Source organism: Eptatretus burgeri, chromosome 8, assembly GCF_056783735.1.
Source record: "Eptatretus burgeri isolate ZD-2024b chromosome 8, Ebu_testis_v1, whole genome shotgun sequence".
Classification (NCBI taxonomy): Eukaryota; Metazoa; Chordata; class Myxini; order Myxiniformes; family Myxinidae; genus Eptatretus; species Eptatretus burgeri.
Window position 1 is genome coordinate 10,852,774 of NC_140968.1, and position 24,782 is coordinate 10,877,555.

At 46.9% G+C, this 24,782-nt stretch overlaps 1 protein-coding gene across 2 annotated transcripts in view; it reads left to right on the plus strand.

The window, feature by feature from the left end:
- Positions 1-6: 6 nt before the first annotated feature.
- Positions 7-24,782, plus strand: part of LOC147021085 (uncharacterized) — a 42,831-nt gene continuing 18,055 nt past the window's right edge. For both annotated transcript variants that reach the window (XM_085890837.1, XM_085890838.1), the window contains exons 1-3: positions 7-1,497; positions 16,226-16,424; positions 16,988-17,099. In XM_085890837.1, coding sequence (XP_085746963.1) covers positions 1,380-1,497; positions 16,226-16,424; positions 16,988-17,012 — 342 coding nt within the window. In that variant the 5' untranslated portion in view covers positions 7-1,379 and the 3' untranslated portion in view covers positions 17,013-17,099. The remainder of the gene's footprint in view (positions 1,498-16,225; positions 16,425-16,987; positions 17,100-24,782) is intronic.

Here is a 24,782-nt window from a genome sequence, read left to right on the forward strand (position 1 = left end):
GATATCAACGCACAAATCCAACCTGGCAGTCTGCAACTTGCTGATCAAACATCTGAAAGCATCTCCCAAACAAATGCACATCAAAATCTAGATCCCTCTGAGATTGGTTCCACATGCTTACTTTCTGTGAATGATGAAATACAAGCCGATTCTCAGCCTTCAACACAACCCCTTCCAGTGTGGCATACATACAACTCTCAAGTTCACCTGATCGAGTCAAGAGAACAACCGATTGACAACATTCACACCTTGCCCATTGTCAACAGTCCAGCACATGAGTGGTCTATGCCATGAACAGTCCGTGAAAACTTGTACCTGCTCAATGCCACCACACACCCGGACAAACCTGGTCCTGTCATGGTTTCACTTGGTGCTTTTCACATCAGCTTGTGTAAAGTCAGGTGCTTTGGTCAGACTGTTGAGCACAGGGGTCAAGATGAAGCCTGAGTAACCTCTGATCTGTACAGCCTTGTAACACCGTCAATCACGTAATATCTGGAAGTCACGACACCCGTGCTGTCGATGATATAAGGTGTTCTTCTTCCTAGTCTGAGGACTTCATTGTTGATGATTCAACACCAATCAAAGACACCAAAACATTCCTGTCCAGGAAAAAGACAAAATATGGACTCGCACTGTTTCTTGCAGAAAAACTAATAAATATTTGTTTGAAGGCAGTTGTGACACTATCACAAAATAATGTACAATCAAACACCGCAAAGTACCAGCACCACCACTGGCATGAGCGCACCTCAAGAGAGAGACACCTTGATGATGGACCATGCTTTGGGAAGTATCAAGGCTGATTCTGAAAATCAAGTTGAATTTTCACCCAGGATACCGACTGGTGGGTAATCATTCTTCAAAGACTTGCTGAGTTGGGTTTCAACACAGGAATTGTCACAGGCACAAGTACGAACTGCAGAAGGGTACAACTTCAACCAATATATTATGATTTGGTTTCACAAATAGCCTCTGCTTTACCTGGCTTTCATGCAATTACTGAATTCAACACCACAGGCAAAATTTGGGGCATAGGTAAGAAATGTGCTTTGAAAGTCTTGATGAAGTCTCTGTCTCATATCGTATCAGCTCTCACAAAGCTCGGCCAAAGATGAAACGCCATCTGCAAATGTTATTGCAGGCTGTGAAAATTTTCTTTGTATGCTGGTCAGCATAAATAACAGTTATGTTCAGGATCATGCTACACTTCCGTGGAAGAAATTCCAAACGATTTCCCAAAACCAAAGTGCCAGCATGCTGCCACCTACAGCTGGAGCTTGGGTTCAGCATATCTACAGAGCTCGTATGCAGGCACGTCTTTAGGCTCAGGACAGCATATTGGATCCAGGAATACCAGACCCAAGTTTGGAGCAAGAATGATGACACCAGACTGCTTCGTATTCTGTCGGCAGACCCAGCTGCACCTGAGACGAAGGAGAACTTCCAAAGCGCATCCTGTGGTGCAAGCTTCTGCTCCAAACGATGTACCTGCAGGTAAAACTCTCTTCCATGCACAGAATTGTACAAATGTGTGGCAGATGATAACTGTTACAACACAAACCCCATTTCTATTACAGAAGACAGTGATGATACTTTAAGTTTCATGAACCCCAATCCTTTTAAAGGTAGGGTACTTGTCCACCTTTGTTAAATAACCAACACTTTTTTTACCACTCAGGTTGATAATATTAAATATCCCTGAAAAATATTTGGTTTCAGGTGTCCCTGACTTCAAGAAAATGCAGTGTCAGTTTCAAAATCCTTTTGAGACTGTTTCAGGATGTGCACTTTGTTTAGGAGAAAGAGCTGTTTTTACCTCACCTGGACTTTAGGCCGGTGAGCTTATGCGATCGAACGGTATCCAAAGGTAATTCAGTCAGTGAGTGAGTCAGTCAGTCCATCAACACTTCAATCATTATCACTTGAACCAAATGCACAATTTTGATGAAAGTTGGCCACAAGCTTCATATCTGGTGCCAAACGAAAGTGTATCGACCACATCAAAATCTGTGCTCATTATGGGGAGGTCTACGATGGGGGCTGTGGTTGACCCCCCCCCCCAAAAAATAGATGTTATTGACCGCATCAAAATCTGTGCTCGTTGGGGTTGTGGGGGGGTGGGGGGGGTTTGAACACCCCGAAAAATAGGCATTTGCTCTCTTCTCCAAAACTACACAGACGATTTTGACGAAGCTGACCACAACCTTCATCACTCGTGATGAACGAAAGTTTTTTCACTGCATAAAAAATTCAGGGTCCAAGAGGGTCTACAGGGGGTTTGAGTGACTTGCTCTTGATCCATGTGTTCTTCAAGAAGTGGTAAAATTTATTTATTTATTCATTAATATTGTGATTTCCCTGAACAGTGTTTTCATGAATTGCAAGGCAGATTGAGCTTAAACTTTCACAGGTTTTTGGATGCACAGGTTACTTAATATACAAGTACAATTTAAAACAGCTCACCAAAGTAACAGCTTAAGGCCCTGTCACACCTTGACGATTTAGCCAGCGTATGGCAACGTATCAAAATGTATCTAAAACGCTGGCGTACACTGAACTATTGTTGTTTTTTTCAGTTTGGGGCGTATAATAACGTGTTGGACGTATGCATAACGTATTAGGAATGTACACAGAACGTTTCGATAACCTATAGATAACTTATACGAACGAATGCTTAGCGTGTTGTCAGCGTTCACAACTTATGCCCAACGATAGTCTAACTTATGCATAGCGCGGCAGCGTATCGCCGACGATCATGTGGCGTGGCCTATTAAAAGGCTGCCACTCGACGATTCAAATCATAACCGCACAAGACATCGAAGTGTCAGCATCACCGTCATGCCGAAGAAAACTTCGAAGAATGCTGCAAAGAAGTCTCCTGGCCGTGGCCGTGGACACTGACGCAAGGAGGATCCATCATCACCCACACCCTCCCCATCACGCTCACCTACTACTACTGACATGGACCTACTACTACTACTACTACTACTACTACTACTACGACTACTGACACGCTCACCTACTACGACTACTACTGATACTACTGACATGGACATCTACTCACCATGGAGTCTGAAACACTGACGGGTTCCTCCTGTGTGAACCACATTTTTATATACCAATTCCCCTAACGCTGCCAATACGCCATTATACGGTATCTGTAAGTTAGAAACACGTTCAGTAAGTTCTGTGGTCGTCCGGAAGACGTCAAATACGTCTACATACGTCAATATGCATTGGAGATACGTTACACATACTTATCCATAACGTATTTGACGTGTGCCAGCGTATTCGCCAAATTTTTCATACGTCGGCATACGCTGGTTAAAACGTCAAGGTGTGACAGGGCCTTTACCAAAGGTGTGCCCTACCTTTAAAATGAGCATTGTTCGACACAATTTCACTTGGGCAGCCATTTTGAAGTCTAAGATGCCCACAAATCTTTACTGCTAGTAAATCGACATTTATTAATTGAACCTCTATCAATACAGATTATGGTATTTATACCAAATTTAACTTTAATTTTATACAGCAAAAGTGGGCTTGTTCGTGGCAGCCATTTTGAAATCCAAAATGGCCACCAAAACATTGGATGAAAAAATGTGACCAATGTATTGTTGTGGTTACCAAATTCGCAAACCACCATTCAGGTCCCTTAGGTGAGGTATCTCGGTAAGTGCATGTGTAGTTAGGCCCAAACCCGTTGTCTAGTGGGAATACATGTCATTTATACGTGCTGCGACTCTTCAGGATAGCCGTTTTTCTTTTACTATCTTTATTTTGGACCAACCGCCATGATTACCACCACAACCACAACATCAACCACCAACCACAACGCCGCTTCACCACAACCGCCACGACCTTCACGTCACACCTCGCAACCGTAGCATCGCCACCGTTCTTGCCCCGCTGTGGGTACCGGTGTTGGACTCGTGCAGGGCGCACGTTGAACAGCGTGTACAAAATCACGGATTTTGTGCTTCAAAAACGGATCAAAAACGACACACGCCCACTTTTTGCCGTCCAATCGGTGAGCGAGGGGCGATTTGGCCCCGCCTCCAGAACGATCGATATATGCAAATTTGTGGATCAAAAAGCCTTCACGCCCACTTTTTCTCGGGCCAATGGGGAGCGAGGTGAAAGGTCAAAGGGAGGGGGTCAAAGGCGAAGCTACGGGGGGATAAAAGGACGGTGTTCGTCAGTCAGCAGAACGAGAAGGAGTCGGAGGGTGGAGAGTGGAGTGTGGAAGTCTGGAGCCCGAAGCCTGCAGTAGCTGGAGAAGCTGAAGAGAGTCGAACGAGGAGAGCCCAAAGAAGAGTCCAGGGTGGAGAGTCCAGAGGCGGCAGCGGCGAAGGCAGACGAGGGGGTGCTCGCGACGGTGCCGGGAGCTGCACGCCCGAGGAAGGCCGGCAGCGCGACCTGGCCGAGGTGGAGACGCACACCAGGGATAATAAAGATCCTCTATACCCCGAGCATCAGCAACCCCCTCCTGTTTCCCCCCGCGCTGAGATAGTGCGACCAAGGGGGCCCCTTTTCCCACCCCCTGCCTGACACTGTCCGCGAGGCCCACGGAGTGAGGCGCCATCGCCGCTCCGCGTCTCATCACCAGACGGGTAGGCGCGACCCGGTCTCGGCCTCAGGCCCGCCTCATCCTTGAGGGTGTTTCTTTTCCTTGGTTTTGGGTATGTGTTGTCGGCGCCATCTGTGAAGTAGAATTGTATAAGTGTTGCCGTGTGCTCGGTAGTCGGTATTAGCTCTGCATTGTCTTCGCTTTTATATTTGCTTTTTGTGTAAATGGAATTGTTTTCTTTTTTTTGTGTGCTTTTGGTGGAATTGTATTTGTGTGCTTCCCGTGTGCCGCGAATAAATGTGCTTTATTGTTGAACTGTTCTCCCGCTTCGCTTCGTCTTTTCCCCCATTGAACCCTCATCTTGCTTCACGTAAAGGGTTGGTAGTGGGCTGAATACGCCCGATAATTAATCGAACCGTCGAGGTCGACGATAACACCGCTCGGTTATTCTGATAGTACGGAACGGGTCGCTTAAGTGGCCCGTGTCCGAAGTCGACCTGCGGCGAGGTGCGATCGCCCGGTCTACCCTCCGCGTGGGTACTTAGGTAGGTCGAATTTGGCGAGCAACCCTATCCCACGCGGGGGCTGATTGGCTCGATCGCGGTGAGACCGAAAGGTCCACCCGTGACTGGTTCCCGGCGTTAGTCCGAGAGGGTCACGACTGGATTGTCCGTCCGGTGGGCGACGTGCCGCGATTCGAGTTACGTGGCCGTTCGCACGCCGGCGGGCGCGAAATACCGCAACACTGGTGTCAGGTCGTGCGATACAAATTCATCGCCCTCCTCGCGGCACTGGTATCGAAGAACAGGAAAACGGGCTCTCCTGTCTCCGGCTAAATTCACGGGAATCGGTCCAGGGGTGAGAGAAGCGACCCCCGATTCCCTCCAAATTACGAGCGAGCAAATTAACCCTTCACGAGAAGCAAGATGGCGTCTCAAGGCGAGCGGCAGCCAGGGGTATTAGAAATGTATATGTGTAGTAATGTAGAGTCCATGGTCCAGGATGGAATCCCCGAGCAGGAAATGTTGATTGTGCAGGAGCACGGACTCGCCCAACTGAACCCAGGGCCCGAGGTGGGTGCGGCAGCGGCCGCGGTGTATGACACCTCCCCCCCCCCTCTCCACCAAGACCCTTCCCCAACCCCTGCCGAAACGGCTCACTTGAGTGCATCCGACATGGCCCAGCTATTCACCATGCTGGCACAAATGAATGCGAAAATAAAAAGCATGAACGAAAAGATCGATGTGAGTACACAGCAATTGAAGGAAGAAACGAAAAAGCTGCGGGGTGAGACGCAGAACATGGGCCGATGCCAGCAGGCGGGCATGAAGGCCGTGACAAAGGAAATAATAATAGTTGAGACAAGGGAGGTAAAGGGTGAAGAGGTGACAGAGTTGGCAGAGACACGGGAGACAGAAAAAATAGAGGAGAGACTGCACGATGAAGACGGGGTAAGTGACGCACACACACACACAGAGATAGTGGAGGATAATGGGGGTGAGCTGGCGGACTGGGTAGAGACCCAGTGCGAGCACCTGGATGGCCTCCTCCAGGAACAAGGGGAGGGAGTATGCCCCCTTGAGGCGAGTCACGACCAGGTGAGTTCGGTCGTGCTTTGCGAGGTTGAGAGGACGGGTGCTGTGGACGGGTGCACGGCGAGCTTGGGGGGTATAGAGGCCCCGGAGACCCTTGTGGGGACACAAGTCCCCAGTGTGGTTGTCCCTGTGTGTGTGGTGCAAGGCGTGAGTGCGTCCCCGTGTGTGGAAGCGACCCCGTGTGTGAGTGGTGTGGTGGCGATGGTGCCGGAGTGCGTGCTTCCCAGCACGCCGTGTGTGGATGAGGCACCGTGTGTGGAAGAGGCCGTGTGTGTGAGTGAAACGGCCAGTGTGGATGAGGAACCGCGGTTGAGTGCCCCCGCGTGTGTGGGTGAGGCACCGTGTGTGAGTGAGGCCGTGTGTGTGGATGAAATGGCCAGTGTGAGTGAGGCACCGCGGTTGAGTTCCCCCGCGTGTGTGAGTGAGGGACGGTGTGTGGATGAGGCACCGCGGTTGAGTTCCCCCGCGTGTGTGAGTGGTATGGGTTATGCAAGGGAGACCGTGTGTGTGAGAGAGCGGTATGAGAGGGAGATGTCGGTTGGCGTGCGGGAGCACGCAGCCGCGTCTCCCGGTGTGAATGTGATGGAGTGGACTGTGTGCGTCGTAACACGCAGGTATGCGTGTGTGGAATGGAGACGGAGACGGCGACAGAGGAGAGAAAGCCGGGTAGCGGCTGTAGTTGTTTCGGGGACCGTGCCGGGTTCACCCAGCAGTGAGCACGAGGTTCGTGCTGTGCAACGCACGAGACCACCACGTGCTCGCTTGCGAGAGTGAAGTCCCGGTCCGGAAACGCCAGCGGTGGATTTGCCGATCCCGCGGACGGACAAAGTTTAGGCAGGACTACGGATTTGGACCGGACGGGTTCTCCACGCGATCGTGTGTGTTCAGCTCCAACGGGCAAAGCACATGTGTTCGCGTGGGGAACCCCTCGAGACGTGGGGCTTGTGTTTTTTTTTTTGCGCACGGTGACGTCATGGCTGCACGTGTGGTTGGAATCCGGCAGGAGGGGTATCTCTGCCGGATGGTCCCGTCCAAGGAGGGACGAGGAACACGTGCAGCTGCATGACGTCACGGGCAGGTGCAAAGTGCGCGAGCTCTGAGTTGCCGCGCAGGTGCTGCGCATGAAAAAAAAAAAACAAAAAAAAAACAGTAAGCCTCACTTTCGGGTGCACAGGATTCCTGGGCAAGGGGTGAAAGACCCCCTTGACCTGGGCACAGGATGGAAACTAGTTAGGGGGAAGGGTTAGCTTAGTTAGACCGACTCCATGGGGCAGGGGTAAGTCCTCATGGAGTCCGTGGAATGGATTAGTTAGAGGGATTTAGTGAGCTTTAGGTGGGGAAATAAAATGAATTTTTGAGTTAGGAGACAGTGACAGACTTGTGAATGTGTAGAGGGGACGTAGCTTAGCTACATAGTGTTAAAAGGAACGTGCTATAGTTTAAGGGACGACGTGGGAGCACGAGTTAGTTAGGGGATGTAGTTAGAAGGATGGCAGAGTTCAGCGGTGTGTGTGTTGGAGAGTTGTGAGGTGAGTACTTGGTGAGTGAGTGAGGCCAGCGGGTCTGTGTGTGTGGAGGGAATGGGGAATGCATGGTGCGATGAGTGATTGGGGGGAGGAGTGACTCCCGCCCAAGGGACCCCGGGGTCAGAGTAAAGTGAGTTAGCTGGGTTAGTCAAATTGAAAAATGGAGGTCGTTTTGCTGTTGGTGGGAAAGTAGTCTCGAGACCCATTTGGAGGGGTGCAGGAGCCCTGTTGACGGGCTTGGGAGCGTGGCTGCGAAAGGTGAGTATCGCTGAGTGGGTACCCCGGGCACCAGGCTAGTCGGCCGCGGTAGGCCATGGGCCCATGGGGGGCCGGGATAGAGTAGTGGGCACGGGTGCGCCTGCTTGGTGCGGGGGCCCGGGGCGCCATTAGCCGCGTGGGCAGTGTTGTGGGCGCGGGTGACCCTCGGAAAGGGGCCCGGGAGGCCGGCCTGCCACGTGTGCGTTTCAGGGGAGGTGCCATGGGGGCACTCCCGGTGTTAGGGAGCTGGTAGGCTCGGAGGCAGTGTAGTGCCGGGGGTGCCATAGCGGGAGAATCGGCAGAGGGTCGTGCCTGCCAAAGGGAGCCACGTGTCCCAGCCAGGAGACCGTGTGAGGGCACGGAGAGAAAATTGGGGGGGCGAGGCCCGAAATTGTAAGGACACCAACACAGGCGACGGGAATCTGGGTTGTTAGAACCAATAGTTTAAGCGAGAGGCGCTTGTTGAAAGCCCCGGGGTAGTTTAACAGTTAAATGGTTAGGGTAGATTAGGAGATGTACCCCTCCGCACCATCCATCCCCTCGCTGTCGTTGTGGGCCGCTGGACCCACTTGGTGTTAAGATCGCCGAACTCTGGGGAGGCCATTCTGAGGCTTCGTTGGGCCTCGACACAGGACGTTAGCTCTCCCTTGTTCCCCTCTGGGAAGGGAACGTAGGGGTTGGGAGTAGGCTAGGTGACAGGATAGGTTAGCCGAACAAGGACGATAAAGGGGGTTAGGGGACGATTTATAGTGGGGAAGTAAAAATAAAAACAACAAAAAATTAAGTTGGGGCTAAATTGGGGTTTGACAAATTAAGGGAGTGGGTATGTACAGTGACAGGCAAAGGCGATAGGTGGGAGGGAGACAGGTAGGTAGGTCCGAGCCCGCCTTCCAAGTGGCCAGCACCACCGCACTCCCTCCACCAACCTCCATTGAACGACAAAGGCTGGCCAACTTCATCGGCTGGCCGTGTTTTGCTTCAAGGCGGAGGCCGGCCAACTTCATCGGCAGCTGTGTGCTGCAAGGCCTGTGCCGGCCAGTTCGTCTGCAGCTGTGGTACTTCAAGGCCTGTGCCGGCCAGTTCATCTGCCGGCTGGCTGTTTTTCTGCAAGGCCTATGCCGGCCAGTTCATCTGCCCGCTATGTTTGCCTGCAGCGGCCTTCTTCTGCGGGCTGTGTTTGCCTGCTGCCTTTGCCATGCCATGCCCACTGCCCATGTTCACCAGCCCCGTTCAATTTTTGCTTTGCCCCCCCCCTGTTCATTTCCATGTGCGCCAGGATCCGCAAGGCAACAGTTTGCAAGCTGCGAGAACTGCCCTGTTGGCAGCTACAACACGGGCCTGCAGTGGCGGCCCGTGCACCGTGTTGTGTTCATCCATCCATTCGTTGTGCTCATTGCGTGTGCCACTTGAGCTGGCACGGAGACTGCGTTTGTGCAGCCCATGCACCGTTGTGGTTCACTGCATTCAGTTCAAACCGTTCATGCATCCATTCGTTGTGCTCATTGCGTGTGCCGCTTGAGCTGGCACGGAGACTACGTTTGTGCAGCCCATGCACCGTTGTGGTTCACTGCGTTCAGTTCAAAAGGGAAGGCCTTGGACTGCGTGTGAGCAGCCAGCCACGTTCCCTGTCACCTGCATTGTTTGAGCCAGAGACTGCATGCGGGCAGCCTGGCTCCCTGCTAACTGCTTTCTTTTTGCAGAGTTCAATGATCCTGGGCCATGGTTTAGTGTAAAATTTGTAAGTTAAGGTTAAGATGTACTGTAAATATGAGTGCGCCCCCGGCATGTCTGTCTAGCGCCGGCAATTTTATTTAAGTCGTCCGTGTGAGTGAGTTTGTTTAGGTAGTTACGCAGCCCTCAGGTTATTTATTTTGGGGACACGAATACCATGAATGTCGCACTCAGGGATCCGTAGGTAAAATGTACTAGGGGAAAACTACACATGATGGCACACGAAAATTTGACGACTCGGGACGAGTCTGTAAAAGGGAAGGCGGTAGTGTTGTGGTTACCAAATTCGCAAACCACCATTCAGGTCCCTTAGGTGAGGTATCTCGGTAAGTGCATGTGTAGTTAGGCCCAAACCCGTTGTCTAGTGGGAATACATGTCATTTATACGTGCTGCGACTCTTCAGGATAGCCGTTTTTCTTTTACTATCTTTATTTTGGACCAACCGCCATGATTACCACCACAACCACAACATCAACCACCAACCACAACGCCGCTTCACCACAACCGCCACGACCTTCACGTCACACCTCGCAACCGTAGCATCGCCACCGTTCTTGCCCCGCTGTGGGTACCGGTGTTGGACTCGTGCAGGGCGCACGTTGAACAGCGTGTACAAAATCACGGATTTTGTGCTTCAAAAACGGATCAAAAACGACACACGCCCACTTTTTGCCGTCCAATCGGTGAGCGAGGGGCGATTTGGCCCCGCCTCCAGAACGATCGATATATGCAAATTTGTGGATCAAAAAGCCTTCACGCCCACTTTTTCTCGGGCCAATGGGGAGCGAGGTGAAAGGTCAAAGGGAGGGGGTCAAAGGCGAAGCTACGGGGGATAAAAGGACGGTGTTCGTCAGTCAGCAGAACGAGAAGGAGTCGGAGGGTGGAGAGTGGAGTGTGGAAGTCTGGAGCCCGAAGCCTGCAGTAGCTGGAGAAGCTGAAGAGAGTCGAACGAGGAGAGCCCAAAGAAGAGTCCAGGGTGGAGAGTCCAGAGGCGGCAGCGGCGAAGGCAGACGAGGGGGTGCTCGCGACGGTGCCGGGAGCTGCACGCCCGAGGAAGGCCGGCAGCGCGACCTGGCCGAGGTGGAGACGCACACCAGGGATAATAAAGATCCTCTATACCCCGAGCATCAGCAACCCCCTCCTGTTTCCCCCCGCGCTGAGATAGTGCGACCAAGGGGGCCCCTTTTCCCACCCCCTGCCTGACACTGTCCGCGAGGCCCGCGGAGTGAGGCGCCATCGCCGCTCCGCGTCTCATCACCAGACGGGTAGGCGCGACCCGGTCTCGGCCTCAGGCCCGCCTCATCCTTGAGGGTGTTTCTTTTCCTTGGTTTTGGGTATGTGTTGTCGGCGCCGTCTGTGAAGTAGAATTGTATAAGTGTTGCCGTGTGCTCGGTAGTCGGTATTAGCTCTGCATTGTCTTCGCTTTTATATTTGCTTTTTGTGCAAATGGAATTGTGTTTTCTTTTTTTTGTGTGCTTTTGGTGGAATTGTATTTGTGTGCTTCCCGTTTGCCGCGAATAAATGTGCTTTATTGTTGAACTGTTCTCCCGCTTCGCTTCGTCTTTTCCCCCATTGAACCCTCATCTTGCTTCACGTAAAGGGTTGGTAGTGGGCTGAATACGCCCGATAATTAATCGAACCGTCGAGGTCGACGATAACACCGCTCGGTTATTCTGATAGTACGGAACGGGTCGCTTAAGTGGCCCGTGTCCGAAGTCGACCTGCGGCGAGGTGCGATCGCCCGGTCTACCCTCCGCGTGGGTACTTAGGTAGGTCGAATTTGGCGAGCAACCCTATCCCACGCGGGGGCTGATTGGCTCGATCGCGGTGAGACCGAAAGGTCCACCCGTGACTGGTTCCCGGCGTTAGTCCGAGAGGGTCACGACTGGATTGTCCGTCCGGTGGGCGACGTGCCGCGATTCGAGTTACGTGGCCGTTCGCACGCCGGCGGGCGCGAAGACCGCAACAGTATTTTGGACACCTCATTACGTACTCCTGCCAATAAAACAACAACTTCCATCTTTAGCAAAAAAATGCTCATTCTTATAATCCCATATAGGCCAGCGGTATAGGTCAGATTTTTGGTACTTAATCAACCGGCTTGACACAATGCTGCAAGAGGTCTCATATGAAAGATGGGGATCTCAGTAACTCATTTTGCCCTGTTGTACTCATTTTTTGGTGTGCGGCCCATGAAATATTCACACCTGAAGGATACCCGCATTAGAAAATTTTGACCATTTCCGAAAATCAGTGAAATAGCCATAACTACAAAGCAATGCGCCATATTTTTACATGATTGGTTTTGAAATGTGCAGAATGAACAGGGGAATACTACTAGTTACTTAATGGAATACTTCTAGATAAATATATGTACATTTGAGTGCTTTTAATAGTAAAAGACGTAATTTCCGGACCGCGAACTTCGAAAATCATCAACTACAGAAACAAACATCTGCCAATTGTCATATTTTTTTCTTTATTTTATGTGTGTTCAGTTTACCATATCAATATAATGAGAATATTTTGAAACAAATTTCTACGAGCAAATTATACGATATAGTGACTGAAGTTTGCACAAGTGATGTGATAACTATATGTTACACCAATTCACATTGTTCTACGAGAAATGAACTAAAACATATATTTTGAGCGAGTGTCCTCGATATGTTCAACCATCACTGTCCGTGTCATTTTGGTTACTATGTGACAGTTCGTTGCCACACTGCCTGTCACTGGTGACACACATGCACTCGTTAGTGCAAGGCAAACTGCCTTGTGAGCAGCTGCAGCTGTTGGTACATGGTTCACGACCACTGCATGAACACACAAGACCATCTAACATCTCCGCTGATGTGGGTCTATCATACAATGTGGGATGCAGCACACCTCCTCTGTACAATCCACGACCCTCTGGTGTGAGAATTTCTGGATTTGCCAGGTGGGCATTCATCCATACTCGGGTTTGGTGAACGGATCTCTTCACATGTTCGAGAAATGCTGGTTCGGACGGAGGCAACTTATGCACTGGGACATCTTGGGTCGCTGTGAGTTTCTCCCGAAGATCATTCAAATTTGTGTGTGCATCCATATATTTCCCTTGAGAATCATACATGGCACTGACTTAATGTCTTGAAGCAGCCACTGTCTCCTGGAGATCGTCAGTGGCGAGGACTTCGAGGTGTGGACCATTATTCTGAGGATGCAGTGTCTTCATAGCTTTTCATGCTTTCTTTTTACTATAGCCGAAGAATGCTGATACAGAGTCACATCCTGTCAGGGCATGAAATGCTGGAAGCCAGGTAAACATTTCTGGAAGCAAGCTGTAACATATCTGATGGACCGGGATAAGCTTGCATCCTGCTGATGTTCTTTTCTCTATCCATATTTCGGCAGTGTCCCGCAACTGTGGAGAGTAGTGGAATGCTAAGCCAAGCACATCAGTGTCTGATTGTAATGGGCCCACGCACTTTGTTACATCTGAACTCATCATCGGCATGCTTCACATGAAGAAATATCCGAGAATATGCCTCTTCCTGCATTGATGCGAGTTGACTGTCATGATACATTCCTGCAGATGAAAGGCATGCTGTAAGCGAACCATCAGAGAAGCCACCAGCCAAATAGATCTGCTTTTCTTGGTGATCTGAAAGTTCTTTTGCTGCTGGTGCATGTTGTGTGACGTGACTACAGATGAAGTGTGTCAAGGTGGATTTGTTTGATGATAGAGCCATGAATTTCGACCATTGTGGTACTGGGCGTCCAGCAATGACTTGGCAGCTTCGGAATCCACCAGCAACAGCAAGGCGTCTCGTTCTTTCGTCTGTCTTCACAGAATTGACATCAAATGTGAATATTTCATGGACCGCACACCAAAATATGAGGACAACAGGGCTAAATGTGTTACTGAGATCACCATCTTTCATATGAGACCTGTTGTAGCTTTGTGTCACACCGGTTGATTAAACTCCTAGAATATAGCCCTTCATCGAGGTTTACCGCTGGCCTAATATAACATGGGACATGATAAACTCGTTTCAAATCTCTGAGCTATCTTGTGTCCTTGGATGAAGGTATTATAAATATTGATGAAAAGTCATTTGTGTTCTTTCCCAGTGAATGCAGTTCTTTCTTTTGAGCCTCTTCTTGTTGAACCAATGATGGATTAAACATAATCACAACAAAAAACAAAAGTGAGGCAATCGCGACATCACGAACCAGGGACATCCCTCCATTCTCAACAGCATCGTTCTGGAAAAGCTGTAGAAGTAGACAAGGGCAGGGGTAGGAAACATGTCTATTTCATGTAAAATTAAACAAAATTAAATTTTTGCAAAATCAAAAAGTTTGTGATAAAATAACATGTTCTTGACAATTTTAGAGTGCAAATGCAATGGTTAATATAATGTACGACAGTTTATCATTTGTACCACTCTTGTCAAGGACAGGTTTGCAAGAGGGTTGGGGAAGTAATTTGTGATTTGTTCAGAATGCTGGCGATAGCTCGCCTGCCCTTTTCCAAAAACACCGTGGGATCTTTAACGTCCAATATAAATGATTGCTGATAGAGTCCTTCATGCTTAATGTTCCTCCAATGGTTGTTCCACATATTGTACGTGAAACACCAGGATGGCAATTTATAGAGGGATCGAGATTCAAACCCAGGCAAGACAGGTCAGAGGTGAATGTGCAAACTGCAAAGCTCTTCCAGCCCTGAGATGTATTTTCTTGGTATCAATTTCCACTGCACAACGAGTGCAATGTGCGGTACGAGTTACACAAAAAGTATACCATGAAGATTCCTCCATCGACATGATCATGAAGGAGATTTTGCCTTGAAGGGACAAATTCTAAGTTTGCTTGGTGGGGAACGTTAACCTGCAGTTTGTGGTTTGTTTGTTTTTTGCTGGGGATTAAACGATCCAGCTGCGTCATTTAAATTGAACGAGGACTTTTGTGCACAAGCTTGCTGCGTGGAGTAAATCGCAAGTTGGATTGGAAAGCATGGAATTGATGCATCCCGATGGAAGGAACCGTTGCATTGCATAGCGCATGATGATACCGGAGAGAATTAGTCTTAAGAGAAACGGTATCATAACAGTGGGGTGACCAGTTTGACGCAGTTAGGTGGACCAGCTTGACGTGAAAATATAATCTGTATGGTTGGGGATAGAGTGGCTGGGAGCAGAGGTGGAATTATCTAACGAACAAAGCGCGATGTGGAACCAGCCCCTAAATGTACCACCACATCTAATCCTGGTGATGTCAACGGGAAAGGACATAGGGCCAATGATTACTGCATGAAATCAAAGAGTTGACAATTGATTGGGAATTATTGTGGAACGCAGCTGTGGCGATTGGATGTGGAAGGATTCATGTGGGAAGGTTACTCTGCAAAGGCCTCATTGCGTTTTTGAACGAATCATCATGCCACCTACGGGAGTGGCGAATGTCTCTCTCGAGGTGTTGCATGACGTCAGATGAATTAAAAGGGTGCAGTCGGTAAAAAAATTTGATCCGTCGAAACCATTGCCTATGAAACCACAATATTTGTTGCGACCGGAAGCTGAAGAGGATATCGCTCCGGTAATACAATCGTCGTTGAAGCAGAGAATCATTATTCCAACTGTCAGCAGGTGTAAAACACCTATCTTTCCCGTTAAAAAAAACCGGTATGGTGGAAAATAACTCAATTTCCACAAGTTGGATCATAATACCAAAGGAGAATCTTTAATTTCGTATCTACGGAGGAAGAACATTGAATGCTTGACTGAAACATTCGAATGGACTTCACTGAAACGTAACCCTGAAGCAATTCTTCATATACACAACTTGACATTCCAAAGAATGGGAGGGGAGACATTTGGCAACTCAACTCCAGGGTTCGCTGATAAGCATTGGGCAAAACAACTCAAACTGCAATACGTGTCCACTGGGTGAAAGAGAGAATGACTTAATCATGGCAAAGGTTGCAGTGTTATCAACCATGTCACCCTGTTTCATAGTAAGACATTCCTTTTATCAATATTTAGGTCAAAAGACTCTTGGGCAAAGGGAAACATAACTGACAGCCAATTCGACTGTAGCATAAAAATTAAACTTATAAAGCACCAGCAACAATGACAATTGAGAGTACATGAATATAATTATTTTTCTTCTACACCGGGGAAGGCGATTTGGAAATTGGTCCAAGATTTATGGGCAATAAATAAGTGCATACTGCTGGCATACCCTCTTGTCCCAAATCCTGCGACTATTCTATTGAGCATTCTGAGTAATGCCAGATATTACTCGTCGTCAATTTTAGTTCAGTGTTCTTCTCGATACCAATTCACCCAGACTTACAGTTCCTGTTTGCGTTCACTTATCAGAGACAGCAATATACTTGGACAGCTTATTAGAGACAGCTCCCGCAAGGTTACACAGAGAGCCCAACCACTGTTCTCCCGAGCATTAGAGGAAAATTTGAATGACATAAGATTCCCTGGAGATTCTGTGCTTGGACTGTACATTGATGATTTGCTGGTTTGTTCCATAACAGAGGAAGCGTGTCAACAGGACAACCTTGTGTTCTTCACTGCATTGGCACAAAAGGAGAAACACAGCATCGAAAGACAAGCTGCAATTCTGTCAAGAAACGGTCAGATATCTCAGGCACATTTTGGAGTGAAATACCCGCTGCTTGTCATCCGACAGAATAAAGTTTGTTTTGGAGCTTCCAAAACTGACAACAAAATAAGGTATGACATCGTTTCTTGGGATGGTAGGATACTGTAGACAGTGGATATTTGATTATGCTATCCTGAGCAGACCATTGTTGGATATTGGTCAACATAGTGCCTCAGAACCTTTGCAATGAAGCAGACAAAGCCTTTATGGTGCTCAAAGTGGCTTTATCATCTGCAACGGCACTGGGATTGCCAAATTATCACAAAACATTTTATCTTTACTCTCATGAAAAGGAAGATTTGCTCAAGCAGTGCTCACCAAACCACATTTGGAAAAAATGTGCCCGATAGCATATTGCAGCACCAAATTGGATGCTGTGGCATTGGCGTTCGCACCTTGTTTGTGGGCTGTGGCAGCCGCATCTTATGTGGTACAAAAAATTGAGGACATTGTGTTCGGTGCAGATTTGGTTTTGCGTGTATCGCACTTCGTTAGTTTGGTCCTTTTACAACCAAAAACTCAACATTTGTCTCCCTCTAGAGCAACAACTTATGACTTTGTGCTGATAGCTGCAGCTAATATAGTTATCCAAAAGTGTGCTCCACTAAATCTTGCGTCATTGTTGCTGACACAGGACGAAGTGGAGCCCCATACAGTAAGTGTGAGGAGGTGGTGACACATGCTCATGCTGCGACCAGACTTCACAGATGTCGCTTTGGAAAACCCGGAAATGCTGATGTGTGAAGGTGGGTCATCTTCAAGGGTAAATGATGGTTCTCTGCTCTCAGGATATGCTATCTGCACAGATTCAGAAGTGGTAGAGAGTGGAAAATTGCCAAAAACATATTCCACATAGCAGGCAGAACTTGTCGCGTTCATAATCAATCTGTTACAATTTACACTGATTTCAATGCATGCTTATGGTGTTGTTCATAACTTTGGGACACTGGAAAGAAAGAGGTACATGACATCATTCGGTGCTCCCATTAAAAATGGGGGAATTATTTTGAACATACTTGAAGTGTTTCTTTTGTCCTCCTTTATTGCAGTTATTAATTGTAAAGCACAAACGAGGGGGAGTGATTGCATTGCGAAGGGAAACGCCATAGCAGATAACACCACAAAAATAGCTGCAAGATCATCAACAGCCATGGTCACATCCCAGCTTGTAGTTAAGACTTTGGAGAATTCCATCTATTAAGGATATACTTGCCTTGCAGAGTGCAGTGGACGAGTCCGATAGACAATCTTGGCATGATGCAGGATGCGAGATCGACAACGACTCAGGCTTGTGGACAAAAGAGAAGCGAGTGGTGGCACCAAAAGCAATGCCACCATGGATTGTTCATACGGCACATGGGATTGGCCATCTGAGCAAAGGGAAATGTGGAATATCATTTGTAAAACCTGCTATGCTCCTGGATTCACGGCGTTAGCAGAACAATATTGTCAGACATGTTTGATTTGCCAAAAGCATAACCCAGGTAAAGGGCGTCAGGATGCTCAAGGAGCATATCCACCGCCATCAGGGCCATTTGTATGCATTGAGATGGGTTTTATCAGCATGAACAAGTGTAATGGGTACGAACATGTGCTGGTCCGAGTCGATATGTTCACAAAATGGCTCAAGGATTACCCACGCAAGAAGGCAGATGCGATCACGGTGGTGCATTGAGATGGATTTTATCAGCATAAACAAGTCTAATGGGTACGAACATGTGCTGGTCATAGTCGATATGTTCACAAAATAGCTCAAGGCTTACCCATGCAGGAATGCAGATGCGATCACGGTGGTGAAACTCGTCACGAGGGATTTCATGTCGGTTTGGAATTCCGTGCAAAATTTTGAGTGACATGGGGCCGCACTTTATTGGCGAAGTGGTTAAACAATTGTGCAAGGCATTGCACATTCAGCAACATCTGCACTGCCCATACCACCCCCAATCTGTAGGAGTGGTACAATGCCACAATAGAATTTTGAATAACAAACTGGCCAAAATTTGTGAACAGACCAATATTAAGTGGCCAGAGGCTATACCTTTGGCACTGAATGCAATGCGCTCAACCTAAAGTAGGAAGACAGGACTTTCACCCCATGATATTTTAATGGGACGGCCAATGAGAGTACCGTCCTCAGCACATTTGAGCGTCAAGGAATTGGACATACACCAAATGCATGATACAATGCTTACCTTTCGAATTGTGATGGAGATTTCCAACCAAAAGCGGAAACCCTTTATAATTTAACAGATCGTTTATTACACAAAAACACATATATGTGGAAAGAAGAGCTTGTCTCAAGAGTCCAAGCAGATCTCTGCCTCTGAGCCAGAATACATGGCCTTTTATACAATTGGAAAATCGGGAGGAGTCAGAACCTTACAGGGCACTTGGCCAATCGATACCAGACTACAAGAAAGTTTTGTTTGCACACGAGGTCCTTTCTGTGTATGCACAGAAAACCTTCATTTACTTTCGGCAATGATAAGCATTTATCTCAGCATGCAGATGGAGCATATGGTTTGCACAGTTTTTGCAGAACAATCAGAGGTCCATGACCTATGCAGTACGATGAGACTCCTGTTTGGTAAGAGGACAATGGGAAGACAGAGTTGGTGTTTGTACAACTTTGCAATTCAATGGGAGGCCAGAGTTAATGAGACGAATGCCTTTGGGGATTGACTCTCCGGCGCCAAAAAGTAGTTCTCCCTAATTTGCTAACCAAGTGAAAGATGTAAGATTATATTGTGACATAGTTAACTAACATACGATATCTATTTATTTATAAAACAACCTTCATTATGCAACAAGGAAATCCAACACAGGTGGAGGCTATTCAGCCCATCATGCCTGCACGAACACCACACCAACCCAAGATCATTTTAATGAATGAAAGAAAGAAAAAAGAGGATTTTTTTGTCGTTTTTTGGTGTAATTTTTTTCATTTTTTTTTTTTTTCCTTTTCTTCCCCTCGGAGAGAGGGCATGGGCTTGGTAAAAGACAAACATCAACCACACAACCCCCCTTAACAAGACCCCCACCAACAGCACTCTGTACACAATCACCCATCAATACTCAAACTACCTAAAAGTCTTACCAACATCCCCATACCATACCCCTCTATCTCCAGAACTTCCAGGTACCTTTATAATTCTAATTTAAACTTATCTACTTTTTCTGCTGCCACTACCTTTCCAGGGAGACCATTCCATGCATTAACTACTCTCTGAGTGAATGTCCCCTGCCTTACTACCGTCTTGAATCTCCCCTTCTTTACTCTCAGATTATGGCCCCTGGTTCTGTCACTGTCCACTCTGTTGAATAATTTATCTGCATTTATTTTATCGATACCTTTCATTATTTTAAATATCTCTGTCATATCTCCTCGCAACAGCCTCCTTTCTCGTGAATATAGCCGTGTCTCCTTCAACCGCTCCTCATTGCTGAGTCTCGCTCGGCCCGGAATCAATCTAGTAGTCCTACACTGAACCTTATCTATGGCCTCTATGTCCTTCCGGAACTGTGGTGACCAAAACTGCACACAATATTCCAGATGTGGCCTCACTAAATTCCTGTACAATGTTAACACCACCTCTTTTGATTTATAATTGATCCCCCTCCTTATACAGCCTAAAACCCTATTTGCTTTCCCTATAGCTGCATGGCACTGTGCTGCCTGCTTACCTCCCTTATCTATTACCACCCCCAGATCCTTCTCCTGTGTGACACGCTCCAAAATTACCCCTTGCATCCTGTAATCCAGCGGTTCCCTCACTTTATCCCCCCACGAACCCCCTGTGGATGTCAGAGGTGTCCACGAACCCCCAACTTTTTGAGACACGATCTGAGTTATTAATGTACTATAATACTCATAACAGTGCTTCGTAAAATATCAAGTTCATAGTGTAATATTGTAATGAAAAAAACCCCCACTTGATGTATGAATCATCGTATTTGTGCTTCTGAGACATTATGGATTGCGGTCTGAAAAAAAAAATGATGTTGATAGAAATTATATGATATAAGATACATTTTATATAAATTATATGATATAAGATACATTTTATATAAAAATATTTGCCAGTATTAGGGCTTCCGATTGCAATTTCTATCTTTTGAAAATGGCGCCATAACTGGAAAATGGCGTCTGTCAAATACGCGTACGCGCTTAATTCCGAGAAAGGGTCAGAGTACGCTTAGTGCTCGAGTCTGACGTACAAGCGCTACCAATTATAGCTTATTGAACGTGGTCTCGTGTCACGTGTGTGAAATTTAGATAAAGTAGCATTGTTTGTACTCTAGTTTTGACTTTCAGAAACGTCTCACGAACCCCCTGGGATCGACTCACACACCCCGTGGGGGTTCATGCACACCAGTTAGGGGACCGCTGGCCTAAAGGATGTCGGGATTCCTCCAAATTTCTCTCATTTTCCTGTTAAACAGCAGTACCGACTGTTTAAAAAGCTAATCAATACGTGTTTGTGTTTTATATAAATATTTATTTTTATTTCTGCTCTGTGTTTTCCACGAAACGCCACGATAAGCTATTTATACACGTCAACACGGCATTTGTCCAAGGAAGAACCCCTTCGGGAGGAGGTATTATTCGTATTAATATTTCTTTGTAATAACATTAATATTATCCTATTGTCATTCGGATTGTTTTGAGAAACGGTATTGGAAAAACGTCACAATTAGCTATTTTCCCACGGATATACACCTTCACACTGACCTCGCCCCAAGGTGGAGGGGATCAAATGAAATCGCCACAAGCTCCATCATTTGATCCTTCTTCTTCCAGTCAAGTTTGATTGAGATTGGATAAATATTGTATTACAATTGAATGTATCGCGGTCAAAAAACACACAGACAGAGAGATAGACACCAAATTGTGTAATTCAGTGTGATGATGTTATTAATGATAAACCTTGTGATAAAGGAGTGTGCACAGTCAACAATGGTTCACCTTGCTCTTCGTTTATATCTCTCTGGTATTGGTATGAACATTCAATCTTTGTGTGTATATCCGTGGTAAAAATGGACATATAAACAAATAAGTAGGCCTCACCTTCAATAGATTCCCATCCACCATCCCGTTTTCTCAATACATTCACAACTGAAGGTGAACGAAGGTGACGTTTTCACTCTTATCTATCTGTTTGTTTGTTACTTATCAAATCGAAGATTTGTAAGTATCAGGGAGTTCGGTGGTAGAGCAATGTCCTCCATCAGTAACGTTGGAATTGGAGAAAAATGGCGGCCCCATCAAAGGCGTACAAAATGATCCGTTTAAAACTGGTATGGAGCGAGGTAATACGTCATTAACAGCCAAAACGTTTATTCTTGAACGTTTTCATTCGTATTTAACTGGAACTGCACTTGGTGGAGCGCAAACCTCCGCCAGGTAAAGCAGGTTACGTTTTGCTTCTCACCGATGGGCTGGATCTGGATCCGGATGTGAAGCAAAGTGTAATCACCTTGTTCTTGTCACCGACACAACTCGTCCACAACTTTTTAACATTGTGAGTTCACAGAAAGTGAAGGTATTGTGAGACTCATGATGTACGAGTGCAGCTGTGAAGAAAGACCTGGTGATGACAAGGCAGATCACTGACGAGGTCTATTCCTGCAAGCTGATTGATAGTACATACATTGCGTCTCTGTCCAGTTGCAAAGATCCATGTGGACACACCATACAATATGAGAGAGGTGGAAGTCATGTGCATGGATGAACCCATTTGTGATCTTGTGATTGGTATAAAACCAGGAGCACGAGAGGTCAAGGATCCAGATGCAAACTGGATTCCACAGCTGGCACAAGCAGGAGTGACCAGGGCACAGACCACGTGCAACAAGGATGACACCAAACCATTGATAGTGTCACAATCTGACATCCCTTAGGTAACTGTGCAAGAGGTTGAGCAAGCTCAGAAAGAAGATGTCTCCCTTCAAAGGTTGTGGAAGGAGGTGCAGGATAACAGAGATCATCAGGCATGGGGCAAGAGCAAGTACAGGCTCAAAGTCCAGAAAGGTTTTTTACACTGTATCCACGCAACTGACAGGACCGAGGAAAGTGAAGCAAATCATCGTTCCCTCCAAATATCAGGAGGCCGTGATGAAAGTTTTCGCATCATGGTTGATGAAGATTGTGGTCAAGTTTCATCCAAATTGTGTGTTTATGTAGTTTTGGAGAAGAAAGGAAATAGCTTATTTGGTTGGGCGGTCAAACCGGGACAAACATTGACCACCCTTACACCCTCATTTTTAGCTCACTTGGAACATAGTTCCGGAGAGCTTATGGGATGGCATGTAGTCCGTCAGTCTGTCCATCCACAAACACTTTGCAGCTTCTTCTCTAAAACAACACACAATTTCAATGAACATTCACCACAACCTTCATCACGGAGGAAGTACCAAAGTTTGTTCACAGCATGAACAAAAACAAAAAAAAAAATCAAATCGGCGTCTGACAGAGTTTATGAGGGGGGCGGGGGGGTGTTGGCTCACAACATATGCATTTCCTTCCTTCCCCAGAACTTTAATTTCCTTTCACAGACAATTTCGATGAAACTTAAACACAACCTTTATCACCCATGATGTCACAAAGTTTGTTCAGGACATTAAAAAAAAACACATGGGTATTTACTTTCTTCTCCATGATGTATTTTGTGGGTGGTGGCCTGGTGTTGGCTTAGTGGTTAGGGTGGTTGCTTGGGACCCTCGGGGTCCTGAGTTTGAGCCCCGCTTTCCACTGAATTAACGTCAGGGGGGTTGACTCAGCCTGTCATCCTTCCGAGGTCGGTGAAATGAGCATCAGTATTCTGGTAATTATCCCTGCGTGTTGAAGGCGACAAAAGGGTTGGCGTCAGGAAGGGCATCCAGCCGTAAAAAAAAAAAACTGCCACAAGAAAGGGGACCATGATTGGAGCCCGCAAAAAGCTGACCCCTGCTCAGGGAAAAAGGCTTTAAAACGGTGTGATGATCCTGTATTTTGTGGGTCATCCATATCAGTTAGTGATTCCCTGGTTATCTTATCCAGCCGCGAACAGGTGAGCGCCCAGGGTATTTGCCCGATGTTTAATAAATATCATCGTGTTTAACGCCTAACTCCTCCTTTACCATTGTGATGTGGCGAGAGAGATTTAACAAGACATAATATGTATATGTTTCATATGGAGTTCCACATTTCATATTATATTACGAGCAAGTACCATCCATCACTTCGCTGACAGGAATACGAAGCGGGGTGGCGGGTGATGGGAGAGAGAGAGGGAGACAGCTGGGAGAGAGCAAATAAGACCAATGCTTACCTTTCTGTGATATTTAACCCCCCGGGGATCTTTGACAGGTCGAGGGTGAAACATGACCTTCACCGCCGCGCCTCAACACAGAGTGCCATTTCCTGTGTGTTTTGTATTTTACGGCGATGGCCCCGCTTCACACAGGGGCAACAAAGGTTTCATTGGCTTGAACTAGAGATGCGGATATCGGAGGGTAGAATGCAGTCATTGTTGCTGTGTTTGCTTCTTGATGTCACAGAGTTCCTGCCGCTCTGGTATTTTGTTAATCTTTGTGCACTTCTATCTTCCTGTCCTTCTGCCTTTCAAGAAAATTGCACAACATTATCAGTGTGTGAGGCAACACCAGAGGGACTGCAGGGCCAACACAGACTGTTGATGTGAGATGTGAACGTTATTTTTTATATGTATCTACGTGGAAGTGACGAGTGGATAATGAAAGATCACACAGAAATGTTAACATTAATAACAGACTCTAGAGGTTATCGTATGTGCAGAAATGAAACAAAGCCATGGACACTGGCATCTCCAGGTGTTTATAAGCGATTTGAAGGTATGAATAATGAAGATGAGGCATTCGATGATAAGATTGAGGAACGTGAAAAAATATTTGTCACCACTTTATCTTTAAGAAATTGTTGTGGCCTATTCCAAGTCAAGGCACTGTTGAGCAGGCCAAAAAAATGCAAAAATAAATAAATAAATTAATACCCCCCCAAAAAACACGAACAGCGAGGGACAGCAAAGTGATGAAGGATGAGCCTTTTTTAAGGTTAATTAAATAATGCCGTTAATTATCTTCAATAGGGGTGTTTGAATGAAGCCAAACAACCGGTTTTCATTCATGCACTCCCTTGGAGTTCCCTCAACATCCTTGTAAAGTATCAGGCTGTGAGGTTTCATGGTCTTGGAGTTATTGAGGACACACTCACACACACGCACACACACACACACACACACACACACACACACACACACACACACACACACACACACACACACACACACACACACACACACAATTATCGATAGACAGACAAACAAGGAAATGACAAATTGAAAAACATGGACGTAAAAAGGGTGCAAGTGATTAAATTAGGTGTATGGAAGGTTTCAGTACCTGTCGTTCTG